Source organism: Mastacembelus armatus, chromosome 10 (assembly GCF_900324485.2).
Source record: "Mastacembelus armatus chromosome 10, fMasArm1.2, whole genome shotgun sequence".
In the NCBI taxonomy this organism is placed as follows: domain Eukaryota; kingdom Metazoa; phylum Chordata; class Actinopteri; order Synbranchiformes; family Mastacembelidae; genus Mastacembelus; species Mastacembelus armatus.
The window spans coordinates 16,196,824-16,211,260 of record NC_046642.1 but is presented as its reverse complement, the minus strand read 5'-3'; the positions used below and the strand labels follow the sequence as shown (position 1 = coordinate 16,211,260).

Below are 14,437 nucleotides of genomic sequence, written 5' to 3'. Positions count from 1 at the left end.
AAACAATGCCATCTTTCACTCAGATCCTGTTGAAATTAACAGCATGTCTCATATCACCTCTTGCATGTTTGCTGCATTTTGTGGTATTTTTGTCTACTGTGATGTCAAATCTCCGTCATATATTGACATGCTTTGTTTCTCCTTCAACCCAAAGCTGAACTCTGATCTTTTTTGTTTTCACCTTCTCTTTGAACTCCACAGATGGAAACTCTGGACAAGTTAGTATATTTCTTATTTTCATTCACATTTCAGTACAAAATGACGATTTCTTGTTTGCCTTTTGAATTGTTTACATCGTATACGGTAATTCTCACCCTTTATTTACTTTTTTGTCTTGTGACCTCATAAAACAAAGCAGTGTCTTTGTTGCAGTGTTATGTAGGAGCTCCCCTCAGGTTGTGAACCACTGCTCCTAAGCTGTTTATTTATCAAAGTCTCCTAATGATTTATTTTTCTTCCTCTCTCTTTTTTTATGTTCACTTCCAACTCTCTTTTTTTTTTTTTTTTTTTTTTTTCTTTGGCCTGTTCTACAGGGTTGAACCTACTTTCTATGACAATATGTACACACATTCAAAGTAAGGGTGATCTGCATGCTGGCTGGTTTGTCAGCTTCGAGGTTTCTATGGCCTGACTAAAAATGGCACACTAAATTCAGGGATTGGGTTTACACCCTCAATGTGCTTTTTGATGCATGTTTGTTAGTTGATCTGAAGCTGTGTTGAAACAGTATGTTGGAATTGAAATGCACTTTTTGTGGTGTTGATTGAGTTATTTATCAAAATAAAAGCTTTAACACATAGTAAAATTCTTCCACAAACAAGTCCAGGCACTGTAGTCTGACAGCTTGCTCCCATTAATTCTAATGACGGTTATAAATACGATCTCTAATGTAGCAATGTCCATTTATGAGTCTGCAGTGTGCCCAAGAGAAATCTTGGTAATGTGTATCCATTAGCTTATTGTGTCACTGTGATACTGAGCATTGCTGCATGATCTGTTAAGGATGTCCTCTATTGTCAAGGTCACTTGAGTTAGCTGAGTTGATGTGAGTGGGTAGTCCCTTGTTGGGATTGTGTTAACCGCGCCGTCCGTGTGCTGCTGCTGGGCGTGTGTGTGCAGGCACGACCTCAGGTTGGAGAACGTGCCCTGTTTTATCCCCAATGACCGCAGCAAGAAGAGGCTGATTCAAGACACTGAGGACTGGCAGCCCCGCACTGGCACCACCCAGTCCCGCTCCTTCCGCATCTTGGCCCAGCTCACAGGAACCGACTTCAGTAAGTCAGGACTGAGGCCTGGAGAGCAAGAATGGGGTAGGGTGGGATTCTCTGATAGCCAAATGGGGTGTGGGAGGAGAGAGACCTATGACTGGACAGGAATGGTGGATAACTAGGGTGTCCCTTTTTCAGCAGCAAAGAGGGTCCTCAGCTCTCAGGTTACTGATGTATTCAGTGACAGTAATGGGTTTTTTTTTTTTTTAAACAAATTGACTGCACATCCACATGTTAAAGCTGTGTAGGAACACCACCATTTAATGCCCTGTCTGTTGTTAGTTATCATGCTTGTGTTTAGTACAGTACATGATGAGCTGGCTCTTAGGCTGTAGTTGTGTGTCACCAGTGTCAGTAAGGCATGCTGATGTGTGTCTCTCCTGGATCTCTCAGTGCAGGACCCAGATGATGAAACCATGAAGAGGTCCAGGTAAAAACCAGTGTGTCACTGATTTGTAGTCACATGTTTTTTTGTTTTTTTTTTTTGGTGCACGTGTGTGGAAAGTTCGATTTGGCAATTATTTTGAAAGTAGCTCTACTTTTAAATCCACCTTTAGTTGTGTGTAGTTATTGGAAGTTTGCTGTGTGGTGAGATTTGTACAGGCTTTGCATCGTTACTGCAGGAGTTTGCTCCATCATGTAATTTACTAATAGCTTTTAATGGAAGTTTGGCATTTTCTTTCATGCTGAGAGTTGCATTAGAAGATGAATACCTCATGTCTATATAGAAGATGTGTAGCTGGGAAGGGCAGCCAGTTAGCATAACTTAGCTGGGAACAGCTAGCCTGACTCTCCCTGTAACAAAATCTGCTGACCTGCACCAACCTGAATCTGGACTATTTCTTGGCTGGGTGCAGTAAATTCCTGGAAGTGACTGTACCATGTCAGGAATCAGCCCAGCACATAATCCCCTGTTACCTATAACGTGTTATTATTTTAGTATTTCTTAATGTTTTCCGGTAGATGAAACAACATTATAACTTGTGATTGAGGTTCTGGTAGGTGGAGTATGTTACTTTTAGGCATAACTGCTGTTTCCTAGCTTAACTTACTACAGACAGATATAAGGGTCTTCTCATCTAACTCTTGGTAAGATTGCAAATAAGCTTATCACAAATTTTCGAACTGTTCCTTAAAGTTCACTTTAATATTTGCCTTCCAAATCTATCATAGGCCTTTTTCTTGCCTGTCATGTTTTTCCTCTTTCATTGCTCTGCTACTGGTGTATTTTGCTCCACCTTCACTTTTTATTTATTCTCTGCCCTCCAATCTTTTTCTTTCCTCCCTGTGTCTGTTTCATATCTCTGTTGCTTGCATTCAGGGAAAAATTCATCACTGAGATTAAGAGTCCCCGCTATGCCCGTCTGAGGGATTGGCACCACGACAGGTCTGCCCTCTCCCTCAATATCAAACCCTGAGCAACATCGTAGCGGCGAAAGGATGCAGAGCCCAGCCAGAGCCTGTTAGCGATATCCACAAACAACTGCGTGACAGAGATGACGAAGATAGCTGACCATCCAATGGCAGTTGACACATTCACCTTTCACCTAGAAATGGGGTGAAAAAAAAATTAAGTTTTATGGGATTGGGGGAGGAAGAGAAGCAAAACCAAAAACAGAAAATATGAAACCTAGGTGACAAAGCCCAAAGTGGATCCTTGCATACTGAGCCTAAGTGTAAGATCTCCTTCTGTATTTTTGACAGCATTGTGGACCACTGTGTCTATAGCCCTATTTTCCAGTTCACACTGAAGTACTTGGAGTAAACTAGTGGGAAGGAGGGGGTCTCAGCAGTGGAAAGTGCCTTTCTGCTCGTTATTCTTCTTTGATTGTGAAGTTCAGACCCTCCTTTAATCTCTCTCTCTCTTTCTGTCTGCCTGTTTCCATTTATTGAGCTCTTAATCCTTTAGAGTCGTCATTTCTGATCCTCTCATCATGTTGGCCTCTCCAACCATTTTAAAAAAAGGAAGGAAAATAAAGCTGTACTTTTTTTTTTCTGCTGTCATCAAAAATATATCGCCTCTAAAAAAAAAACAAAAAAAAAAAAAACTTGTTTCTCTGTTCTTTCTTCTGTGTTTCTTTTCTTCTTGTTCGGCATTCAAGTTTAAAAGAATTTCTTTATATCTAACTTATCACATTTCTTTCTTTAGCTGAGTCACACTGTTTCTTTAATACCCGGTGTACTGAACAACAGAGGTGGTGTAGTAGCAGGGTTTGCCGGCAGTTCTGAATTAAAAGGCTGTCTATGCAAAGATCAGGGTTCATAAAGTAATATGTGATATATGTTTGTAAAGTGAGAAAATGTCGCCTTTAATCTGTTGCACCTTATTCAAGTTTTTAAAAGTTAAAATTACTTCTGATCATCATCATTGGCAGTGGTTTAATAGACAGACACCACCCATCACCCTGCTTTAGATGTATGAAGATAGCTTTAGGGGGAAAAGACAGCTGTTAGCTGTTAAACAACCTTGTCTGTGTATTAGGTACAAGATTTACCTCTGCCTAAAGGTGGCCAGGAGGAAGAGAAAGATGCTATTACCTAATGGTTTGTGATAGAAACGTGAGCAGGTGAAACATGAGGTCAGTGGTAAAATCCAAGCTGTAGGAGAGAATATGTAACACTGGGCTTTACTTAGAGTAGCTCTTACATTTGGTGGCAGCAAGAAACCAGGTAGTTGTTGCTGTTTCAAATAAAGTGTCTTTTTTTTTTTTTTAACTGGGGAAAAAAAAAGGTCATTGGTAACTATATGGTAATTGGTATTATTAGAATTCATAAAATATACTACAATAACTACACTTATTAAACTAGGTGAAATTTGGTCTGCACTCATAGGTCTGTCCAAAATTTTAATCTGCAGAACAGCCCTATATTACACTAATTGTTAAATTTGAAAATCTTAGCAGGTTAGAGTCAACAATCAAAGCAATATGACGACATTTCAGCAGATAATATTAACATGATAGTGGGAAACAATGTGGGTAATGTCTCATAAAAAGTGTTGCATATTAAAAGTGATCAAATAATTGTTAAAAAAAAAACAACTACCTACTTGCAAAAGTGTAGTTGTCTTGTAGACAGTAACATGGCTGTAGTAATATGAGATGCAAGAAAGGCCTTGTTGCCTACATTAAAAACCTGAGCAGCCTGCTGAAATGCAGCTTCTCTGCTCTTTTAAGATGTTTGCCACCATTGTTTGACATTTTGTCAGTTGCCACATTTGGGTCCTTGCAGAGTTGTGTCACCTTTACCTCTTCACTGTGGAGGGTGACATATGTCAGTGCTTTCTTGCTCCAGCCGAAATCAAAACCTGCTCCTTTCTCTGCCAAGTGTTGAGCTGTCAACAAACTCCTTTTCTCCCATTGCTCAGGCTGGTGCATCCAACAGAAAAAGAAGCCCAAAGAAAGAGGTGAATGTGGAATCATAGGTGTAAAGAGTGAACAGGAAATGTCAAGGAAATGTTCCATGGGGTGCTGCTCAGCAGTGTGTCCAAAACTGCATCGAAATTGTGGGGGGAAAAGAAAAAAAAAAAAACCCCTGTCTGCACAGACTGTGATGCAGAAATTGTGCACCTGCATCACACTGAGGCTCTCACTGAGGCTCTCACTGAGCAGCAACGGGCGGAGAATGTTGAAAGCAGTGAAAATGTCAAGAAAACATGATCCAGGTCGCTGCAGGTGGGAATACGATGCTGTAGAGGATGTACTTCAATTTGCACCTGCAACCTTCACCAGAGTGAGGTGCAGCCAAACAAACCTCTCAAAGGGGTGTGAGAAGTCACTGCCACCGGCCTGTTGACATGTACTGGAGTGCAGCTGGGGGCGCACTGTTGACCGGGATGTTTGGTCAGTTGCCTGCCGTCATCCCAGAAGGCAGGCCTGCCAGGGTGTGGGTTAGATGGCAGCTGATCCAGGGTCAGTGTGTCAAACAGGATCAAGCCACATACATTCAGTCATTTGACTGACCCTGCTGCCTGAGATTCTTCTCATCCAAACTTCTTTCATCCTTTCACTCTGTTTTGTAGCTTCTTTCCAGAAATCTCCTGGATGTGGGGGGTTTACATACCTTAATTTAGAAAGATTTAACTTCCTCTCTCTGTCACCAGCCCTGCAAGCCATCTTCATGCAATTGCAAAGGGATTTAATGTCCTTTATTACTCAGAGTAACAACAGCTGGCTGTTTTTATTATTCTTCTCACCAGATAGCTCCCAGCTGTATTTCTGTAACTTCTCCTGCCTCCTCCTCTGTAACTTATTGAGTAGTTGTTTGAATATGTAAGAAGTAGCCTTTAATTGATAGGCAGACTTAACCCGATACAGGCGACGCTCCAAAATAATTTTGTTGCAGGATAATTCATTTCACATTTTCATCTTTTTCTTTTCAAATAAGAAGTGATTTCATCATATTTCATTAGCGTATAGTAGATGGCACAGTTGATGATGTAAACATGATAAATGCCTAAGGCGCTGTTATATTTTTTTTCCCAAGATAAGACGTCTCCAGAGCTCACTGTTTTGGCTTAGAAGTTGTTTTCCCATCTCAGTCATGGTTTGAAGATTTTCTGAATATAGCGCGCTTGCTGCGGGTAACAGAACTTTGAAACGCAGAAGCAACTCTTTATTTCAACACTTCAGCGCATGCAGGCTTGGAGCGAAACTCCTCTGCATTCATATCTGACAGCACAAACCGTGTGATGAGTTTCTCACTGACGTCAGTCAATCTGAGCAGCTGATCCGGTTTCTTATTCCTCTCATTAGAGTAGTAGTCCTTGAGCCATTTAGATTCCTTTACTGACACTGTATGTTGTTTGGCAATGATTATTTGAATTACATGACTGATTTTTCTATTGGTGTAATAATGTAAAATGGCCTGTCAAGGGAAACTACACACTCTAATATTCCATTACAGCGTTTTCTTTAACATTTAGCTGAATTTCTTGTTTCACGACAACAGACAAGAGCACAATGATATCCTGTGGACACAATATGAAAGGTGAAGTTGCTTATGATCATTCCCATAAAAAGGTCATCTGTGACCCTACATAGAAAGTCATCTCTGCCGATGTCCAAACATGGAGTAGTAACCATGGTTACTGAGAGGTGTCAGTGTGTGCACCTTTTCTAATTAGTCATTTTCTCCCCACAGCCTCGAGCCAACTCCCTCACCTGCCAAGACCCAGGCAGCAGATAAACCAGATGGTGAGTTTCTGCTCCTCCTGTTGCTCAAAAACAGCCTCGGCAGCGTCCAGTAGAGTTTGCGCTAATAGATTCTTATGAAATGTCAATACTTGGGTATCAGCAGAAACAACATGACATGCAGAACTGTCAAAAAACATCTGGAAGAGCATGTGTATTACATAAACATGTCCCCCTTTGTGAAATTAAGTCAAAGCCAAGATTTTTTTTTTTTCTCTGCTGTAATTTCAAAACAAAGTAACCACACTGGTTTCTCTGGCCCAGGCTCCAAGACTGCAGCTGGAGCAGCAGGTAGTTCAGGCCCCTCCTGCCGACCACCGTGGGTCACTGATCCTAATTTTGCCGACCGATTTCACCCAGACAAGACTAGCACTGTCGTGACCCAGCACCAGCAGCTGGCCCAGCCGACACCCATGCAGAACCGCAGCTCCATCATGCAGGCAGCACAGCAGGCACCTGAAGGCAGCGGTAGGACCCCCGTGTGTGGTGCCTGCAACAAAATCATCAGGTGAGACCAGAGCACCTTCCCTGCAGTGACACCTGTATTCATTTTCCTCTCAATGTTTGCTCCCTTCAAAGTGCTGTTTGATAAACGACACTTCATTTAAGACTATTAAAGTACACAGTCACAGGCGGTCACAGTCAGCATAATTAACACAGTCTGGGAACATCTTTTTATCACTAGAGACAAGCATTGTGCTGACTTTGAAATAATTAAAATCTCATTTCACACATTTCACAGATAACCGAGAAACCTTAGTTCTTATTCTGGTCACTTGTGCCAGAGAAGAGATTTGTTTTCCAGCCAAAGAAGGTCTGAAGTTGCCAGTAGAATGAAAACGATTTCTCTATGTCACCGAGCGACCGCTGTGCTTTCGCTGTGTGGTGTTAGTCGTGTGCCTTTGCTGGAGCTGACATTTCTATTGCACATCTGTGTTTTCCCTGTTAAAGTGGGAAATTATGTCGCCGATTTCAATAATTACTTTGCCTTTTCATTTTGTGTGTGTGTGTATCTGTGCACGTGTGTTTTCCAGGGGTCGGTACCTGGTAGCGCTGGGGCGGTCCTGGCACCCTGAGGAGTTCACGTGTTCACAGTGTAAGGCAGTCCTGGAAGAAGGCGGCTTCTTTGAGGAGAGAGGGCTGGTCTACTGCACCAAGTGCCATGATAACAGATACGCTCCCAACTGTGCCAAATGCAAAAAGAAGATCACCGGGGTAAGAGCTGCTCTAACATTTCAGCAAAATCAATATATACAACTTAAAAGAAACTAGTTCAGAGTTGGTGTTTTGCAATTTCTCTGTACAAAAACATATGGACGTAGCCGCCTCTGTATTTCAACACCAGCAATTAATGTGAAAATGAAAAAGAAATGAGTCTTTTCTCCCTTTGTTAGGAAATCATGCATGCCCTGAAGATGACCTACCATGTTCAGTGTTTCAAGTGTGCTGCCTGCAAAACCCCAATCAGGAACCAAGCCTTTTACATGGAGGAGGGTGAACCCTACTGTGAGAGAGGTAACAAATATTGTGCCTTGTTACATGATCATTCTGAATATAAACACCATTTTCCCTTTTATAACAGAAGTCCATTTTAGAAGAAATAGAAATTTCGGGACAGTATAAAGTGGTTAAACACTGTAGTGGAGTGAAGACATGATTCTGACACATCCAGATCTGCAACATTTCTACTTTATGGTAATGATACTTGCAGTAGCCTGGGTGTAAAGCACGGAGTAAGGTGCTAATGTATGGCCACTTTGGCTTTACACTTCTGGGAATCAGATGCTTTTCATCAAACATAAACCAGAATAAATAGAAGTAAAAATGTAAAAAAAAAAAAAAATTCATGACACTGCAATAGCAATTTAATATTGTTAAAACAGTCCTTGAATGTTTACTTCACATGTGTCTTCACTCAAGGACTCACATTCATACTTTCTTTCACACGTTCTTGGGGCTTCTTAGAAGAGATGAAGGAATCACCATGGTGAAAAATCCTCTTCTGCAAATGAAATGAAACATCATATTTCTGTGGTTTCTGGAAGAAGAATTGAAGAAAAACTTTATTAGTTAGCAACAGCAGCGGCAGACACCACGGCTCAACTTGAACCCCGGTTTTAATGGAAAATTGTATTCTGAACTTGAATTAAAGACAGGCGGTATTAAATGGTATTGTGTAAGCAGAAAATATGAAACACAAGCAAAAGAAAGAGCTTGTTCCGAATCCTCCGGGTGCAGATTGATTAGTTCCACTGAAAACGGAGAACCTCACAACCCGTGTCTGCCCCCTCCTTTAACTTTACACATGGATCAAGATTTTATGTATTTATCATCAATCTTCCCTGGGCCCAAAGTGCTTTGAATGAACAGAAGGGGGAACTGAGATCCTGCCACACAACATTAAGTTTGTGACGGAGCTTATTTGATGAAAGATGTCACATCGTTTGCCATAACTAAGTACAGCGCAGTGCAGGGCTCCATCACAGCAGCTGCTGTACAAAAATGGCAAAAAGCAGCCATTGGGTGAGTCTGAGGTCTTGCAGAGTGCATTTTGTGATTAAAGTTGTTTGCTTATGAAAAAATAACTCACTAAAGGGCCCCCTCTCCAGTTTTGCCTGGCTCATTTACATATTTTTTTATCAAGCTATTTGTAAAACATTGCATTGTTGTGTTGTTGCCGTGGGGTTTGGCATGGCCTACATCGTGAATCTTTCGGGGCGCACCACAGTCAATCATGAAGTGTGATGTTTTCATCTGCAGTAATCTATTTAGCTACAGTTTACTTCATACATTTCACTGTTGGATTTTATGAATGGTCTGTGCTCTTCTATTATGCCGTAAATGATTTAGCTTCTACCTCACTACTGAGGCTCCGTCTTGGATTGCCCGCTTTATCAGAGACGAAGCCGGAACCTGAGTACTCACCCTCTGAATAATGCCTGCAGCTCTGATAAACACTCTGCTGCCTCAGCATCTTTCAGGGATTGTACAGCTCTCACCCACTCACTCTTGAGAAGCAGCATTATAACCTGACACTTTCCCCAGAGTCCCTGTGATGAAAGAGACTGGCAAATCCAGTTAAGTATCTGGAGCAATTTCCCCTCATCCTAATCCGTCCCTTACACTTTGGAAGGCTCTCGTGTACGGTGGGTGGACAAAATAATGCAGACGGCAAAGCATCCGATACCCAGTGAGGAGAAGAGCCAACATTTGGCAACAAAAAGTCTTCACCTGTTTTTATTGCAGTCATTTTAAGTGTGTGTGTGGGGGAGGTATTACTCAACTTCAAGGGGAAAAGCCTCAAGTTCTTTTAAAAGATGAAAGAGGTGGAAACATATTTCATACTCTGTGCTCCAGATGGTGTTATAAAGGTTAAGTGCTGTTTATGTATGGCGATGGTGGAGGTTATAGAGGCTGCTTGAGCTTTTGAATTTGTTGTATTATTTTATTCTGACGGTCATCTCTCTGATCTGTGCTGCTCACCACCTCTCCTCCCATCACCTTTCTCTTTCCAGATTATGAGAAGATGTTTGGCACCAAATGCCATGGCTGTGACTTTAAGATTGATGCTGGGGATCGGTTTCTGGAGGCCTTGGGCTACAGCTGGCACGATACATGCTTCGTCTGTGCTGTAAGTCTTTTTAATTTATATGGCTCCCTGTGGGGGTCTCTTTGCCCCATCTCTCCTGGCTGTCCCAGCATAGTGCCACCTAAAAGATCTACCTCCATTTCTAGACACTGATCTTTCCCATCCGTCATTCTTTTTTGACTTGTCACCTGAGGTCCGTCACCTTCTCTTATCTCTCTTTCATTCCATGAAGAAAACTCAAAAGTAAATGCGGTCACGTAAATAATATTCACATGCCTTGGCCAGGAGAAAAACGGTGTAAATTCACATTGGCAATGTCGAGGTCTGATATCTACTCTGCCCTGGTTTCCCAATCTGTCCGTCTGTGTCTGTCTCCTTTCATCTTTAAAGCTCTGCCAAATCAACCTGGAGGGGAAGACGTTCTACTCGAAGAAGGATAAGCCCCTGTGCAAAGGCCATGCCTTCGCTCCAGTGTGAGAGACCAAGCTTCATCTTCAGAGGAAGGAACCACTCTCTCTCCCTCCCTCCTCTCTATACCTTTCCCCCCTTCAGCACACTTGTATACACTTTATATCTCCTCTTTGCCAACCACACACCTAGTTAAAACCAGCCTGTTTTTCTATCCTGCAGACTTTGTTTCTATATTCAAGACTTGATGCTTGATTCACATACTGTTACTTTACTGAGCTGTTGGGAGATTTCCAGTGTTACTGCCTCTAATACCAAGTGCTGTGTTGTGTAACTGGAAGCAGTCAAGGTGTTATTTTATATCATGTCACTGACTAGTTGCCTTTTAAGTCATTTGTAGATTGGACATAAAAAAAAAAAAAAATACAGCTGCACTTCATCCAGATTTGATTGTAGTTAGATTCTCACGACTTCACTAATCTCATCCGTGATCAGCCTGAAGTAAGTCAGTATCTTCCGAGCTGGAAGAGTCATTGAGCTTCTAATAATGACTCATATTGCAGGAATGACCTATCGCTATGTCAGCACTAAGTGTAGAGAAGTAGTGGCCCCATTCAGGACCCTGGCCCACTCACCGGCTCTTAACGCAGTCCCTATGAAGGTAATGGGGCTCCAGTCAAGCAGAAAAGGGAAACCCCCCTCTCCACAGACGCTCTTAACAGCCTTACTGCTCACTCTGGCTCTGACCAATCAGAATGCACACTGCAATGAATAACTAATTTTACCTCATGTAATAATACTTAATTGGTCTGATTTTAATAGTCACATGTGGGTGATGGATAAAGTGCTATTATAGTGCTATTATAGTTTTTAAATGATTCACACTTCTAAGGTGAAGAGGTTTGTGAAAGCTTTGAAATTCTTAATTATTGGACATTTTAATGGAAGAAAAAAAGTCATTCAGTGTGTGAGTCCCTCATGTTACTATTATTTTGTCATTATTCCTTAGAGTACTTTCATGTATTTCAGGAAAATGTATTTATATTGCTTTAGAGGGCCTGTAAGTGTTGTTTTTAAAGCTGTTGGAAGTTTCAAATAAAATTATTTGGTAAATGCTATGTGCTGGGAAGAACACTTGGCTGAAGAGTTTTTTTTTTTTTTTTTTATGGAGGTGTCGACTGCTGTATTGGCAGTCTTTGTTCTTACCAACACCTGCTCCCTTACAAAAAGAAAATTGACTCATTTTTGATGGTGTAAAATGCAGTTAGTGCCTTTTAAAAATCAAGCTTTACACAAACAGCTTTGCTGCTGTTACAAAGAAGTGAATCCCCTTAAGCTACATTTTCAATGCAGAAAAGTAATTTTAGACATGAATTAGTATGTATTAGTATTTACAATAACCATTTAGTCATTTGAGTAGTCTGAAACAAGTACTTTCTCAGTCAGAATGTTCATTTATATGCTTTCTTGCTTTTTTTTTTTTTTTTACTGAGTTAGCTACTTGCACTACTCAGCAAAGCTGTGGGATATGGTGAAAAGCTCACAAAACCATATTAAATGTTCTTTTTTGTTGAAATGTTCATTGTGTGTTTGCAACATTTTGTTCAGTGTTCCACTTTGCTTTACAGTCAAAATAATTGGAAACTACAGCTGTAGCACACATGCATGAGTGATGTGGATCTTCCGAGGACCCTGATAGGTGAGTGGTTAGGGTGTGTGGTCCTTTTGTAGTTTGAAGATCCCAGTTTTGTAACTGCACAACTTCAAATCTTGCTGCTGACTTGTGTTGCAAATTGCTTTCTCTCCAGTATAGGTTTAAGAAAAAAAAAAAAAAAATCACCGTGTGTATCCAAAACAACTAAACGCTTTATCTGTGGAAAATAAAATGTTAATTTCATTTTCAAGCAAAAGATCCAGTCGTTCATTTAACAATATATAATTTATTTACAACAATTTCAGGTTGAATTACTATACATACCTTTCTGAAATGTCATAGATAGATATATATATACATAAGGCCAAGTAAATACTTGAAAGCACTTAGAAACGAATTTCCAAAATTCTACCCACAAATCCATATCATTGTCCAAAAAGTACAGAAAACCTCCCTTAGCAGAAGTTTTTCCATTGCCACAAAAGTTTTGACAACAATTTACACTGACGATAAGGAACACAAAAGGTTAAAAAAACCCCAAAACAATAAAGGATTATACAATTGCATAAGCGCTGTGGCATGTAATAAATACAGCATTTTTTACTTGCAGAAAGGCAAGGAACATTGAATCAAGGAACCAAATAGAAAAACCATTCACAAGTACAGAAGTCTATTGTTCTTAGTTAAAAAGAAAACAGTTCAGTCGGAGAAGAAGGGCAGTAGTCACACACCCAACCCCTCTCTCTCTCACTCACTCTCGCTCTCACTCACTCACACACACACACACACATAAATACACACATACTTGACACTGAATAGTAATGAGTGACAGAAAAAGTACAGCTGTGAGATGTAAAGACTTTTCCCCCGTAACACGGTGAAATTATAGACCCTCAAACAAAAGCATATCTACGTTACTGACGTGTCTTAAACAGATCTATAGGCCTAGAATTCATCATGAAGGGAACTGTATTCATCTTTCTCTCTCACTCTCTCACTCACACACACACACACACACACACACACACACAGAGTAATTGCAGATTTGTTGGACAAGTTAGATGTGACGATAGATGCTGAACATCCTGGCGGCTGGTGAATTACATTACTGAAATGTGCTTAGACAACACATCCAAGACAATGACAAGGGTGATAAAATTTCACACACAGTCTGACTGTACAACTGCCATGGCTCATCTAAACATGCTGTGTCAACACTGGCTTGTCAGCGTCCAGGAGCTGATGACCTCATTCTCCAATAAGCCTCCACACAGTCCCGATACAGTGATTCACTAAGCATTAATTAAGCATCAATGACCGTTTCCACCTTATATTTAAATGCTTACAGTTAGACAAATAAGGTAGATGTATGCAGAGTAAGGATGAACAAAATATGAATAGAAACATCCTGTAAAAGAGTCTCTAAACCCTTAACACTGCAAGAAAGTCTTCACTGCTAGATCGCCAAAGAACAGTATATAGGCAAACACATCACGGTTTAGACTTGACAAATGCTGCGCCAGTTAAATGTCTTTTTTTTTTTGGCTTCATATTAAAATATAATTTACATTTCTTTACAAAGTGATAAAGTAAACTGACACATATTACTGCTCGAACAAACAGCATTAACTTGCCTCAAAGACAGAATCGAGGAATGAGATAAAGTAATGATTTGGATTTAAAACCAGCAGTTTAGAAGAGACAGCAGCTCTTTCTGTAGCTGTAAGTAAAACATTATTTGAATGGATACAATATGAGAAGGTAGTGGCCTCAAATGATATTCATAAAACTTTGGTTACCAATTTTGCTGATATACAGTATGCAAAGTGACAGCACACGGCTGGTATAGAAAAAGTATTTACATATCACATGGGACAATGATCCATTTCAACATGAAAAGATAAGGGTGGTATCACCGTTTTATGTGAAAGGGGCTTGATCCCAGCGTTTCATAAAATAAAAACCAAAGAAAGGCGAGTGTCTTGGGCTGAAAAAGAAGCTGAATGAGCCCACAGGTGCTGAGATGACACATTTAAAACAACTTTTCTAATTTGTGAAAAAAAAAAAAGAAACTTAACAAAAGAGATTTCCCCCCTACAAAGAAACACAAATGTACATTCCAAATATCTGACAATCGTAAAACAGGCTCCAGTTAGTGTTAAAGGTTGAAGCCACAGGAGCTGGTGGGATGGGCTGTGCAGTTTGAGAAGAGGGGATTTAATCAAAGGGATTCTCTCCACAACTTTCACAGACATTCACATGCAACCCTGAGGCAGACGGTGAGAGAACTATGGCTAATTTGGGACTGTTCGCACCTTTCCAAACT

At 40.6% G+C, this 14,437-nt stretch overlaps 1 protein-coding gene across 3 annotated transcripts in view; it reads left to right on the top strand.

The window, feature by feature from the left end:
• pdlim7 (PDZ and LIM domain 7) overlaps nt 1-12,037 on the top strand; it is a 29,825-nt gene extending 17,788 nt beyond the window's left edge. For all 3 annotated transcript variants that reach the window (XM_026330105.2, XM_026330106.1, XM_026330107.1), the window contains exons 6-11: nt 6,411-6,463; nt 6,725-6,968; nt 7,495-7,675; nt 7,855-7,975; nt 9,976-10,091; nt 10,440-12,037. In XM_026330105.2, the coding sequence (XP_026185890.1) occupies nt 6,411-6,463; nt 6,725-6,968; nt 7,495-7,675; nt 7,855-7,975; nt 9,976-10,091; nt 10,440-10,526 (802 nt within the window). In that variant the 3' untranslated portion in view covers nt 10,527-12,037. The remainder of the gene's footprint in view (nt 1-6,410; nt 6,464-6,724; nt 6,969-7,494; nt 7,676-7,854; nt 7,976-9,975; nt 10,092-10,439) is intronic.
• Nucleotides 12,038-14,437: the final 2,400 nt, after the last annotated feature.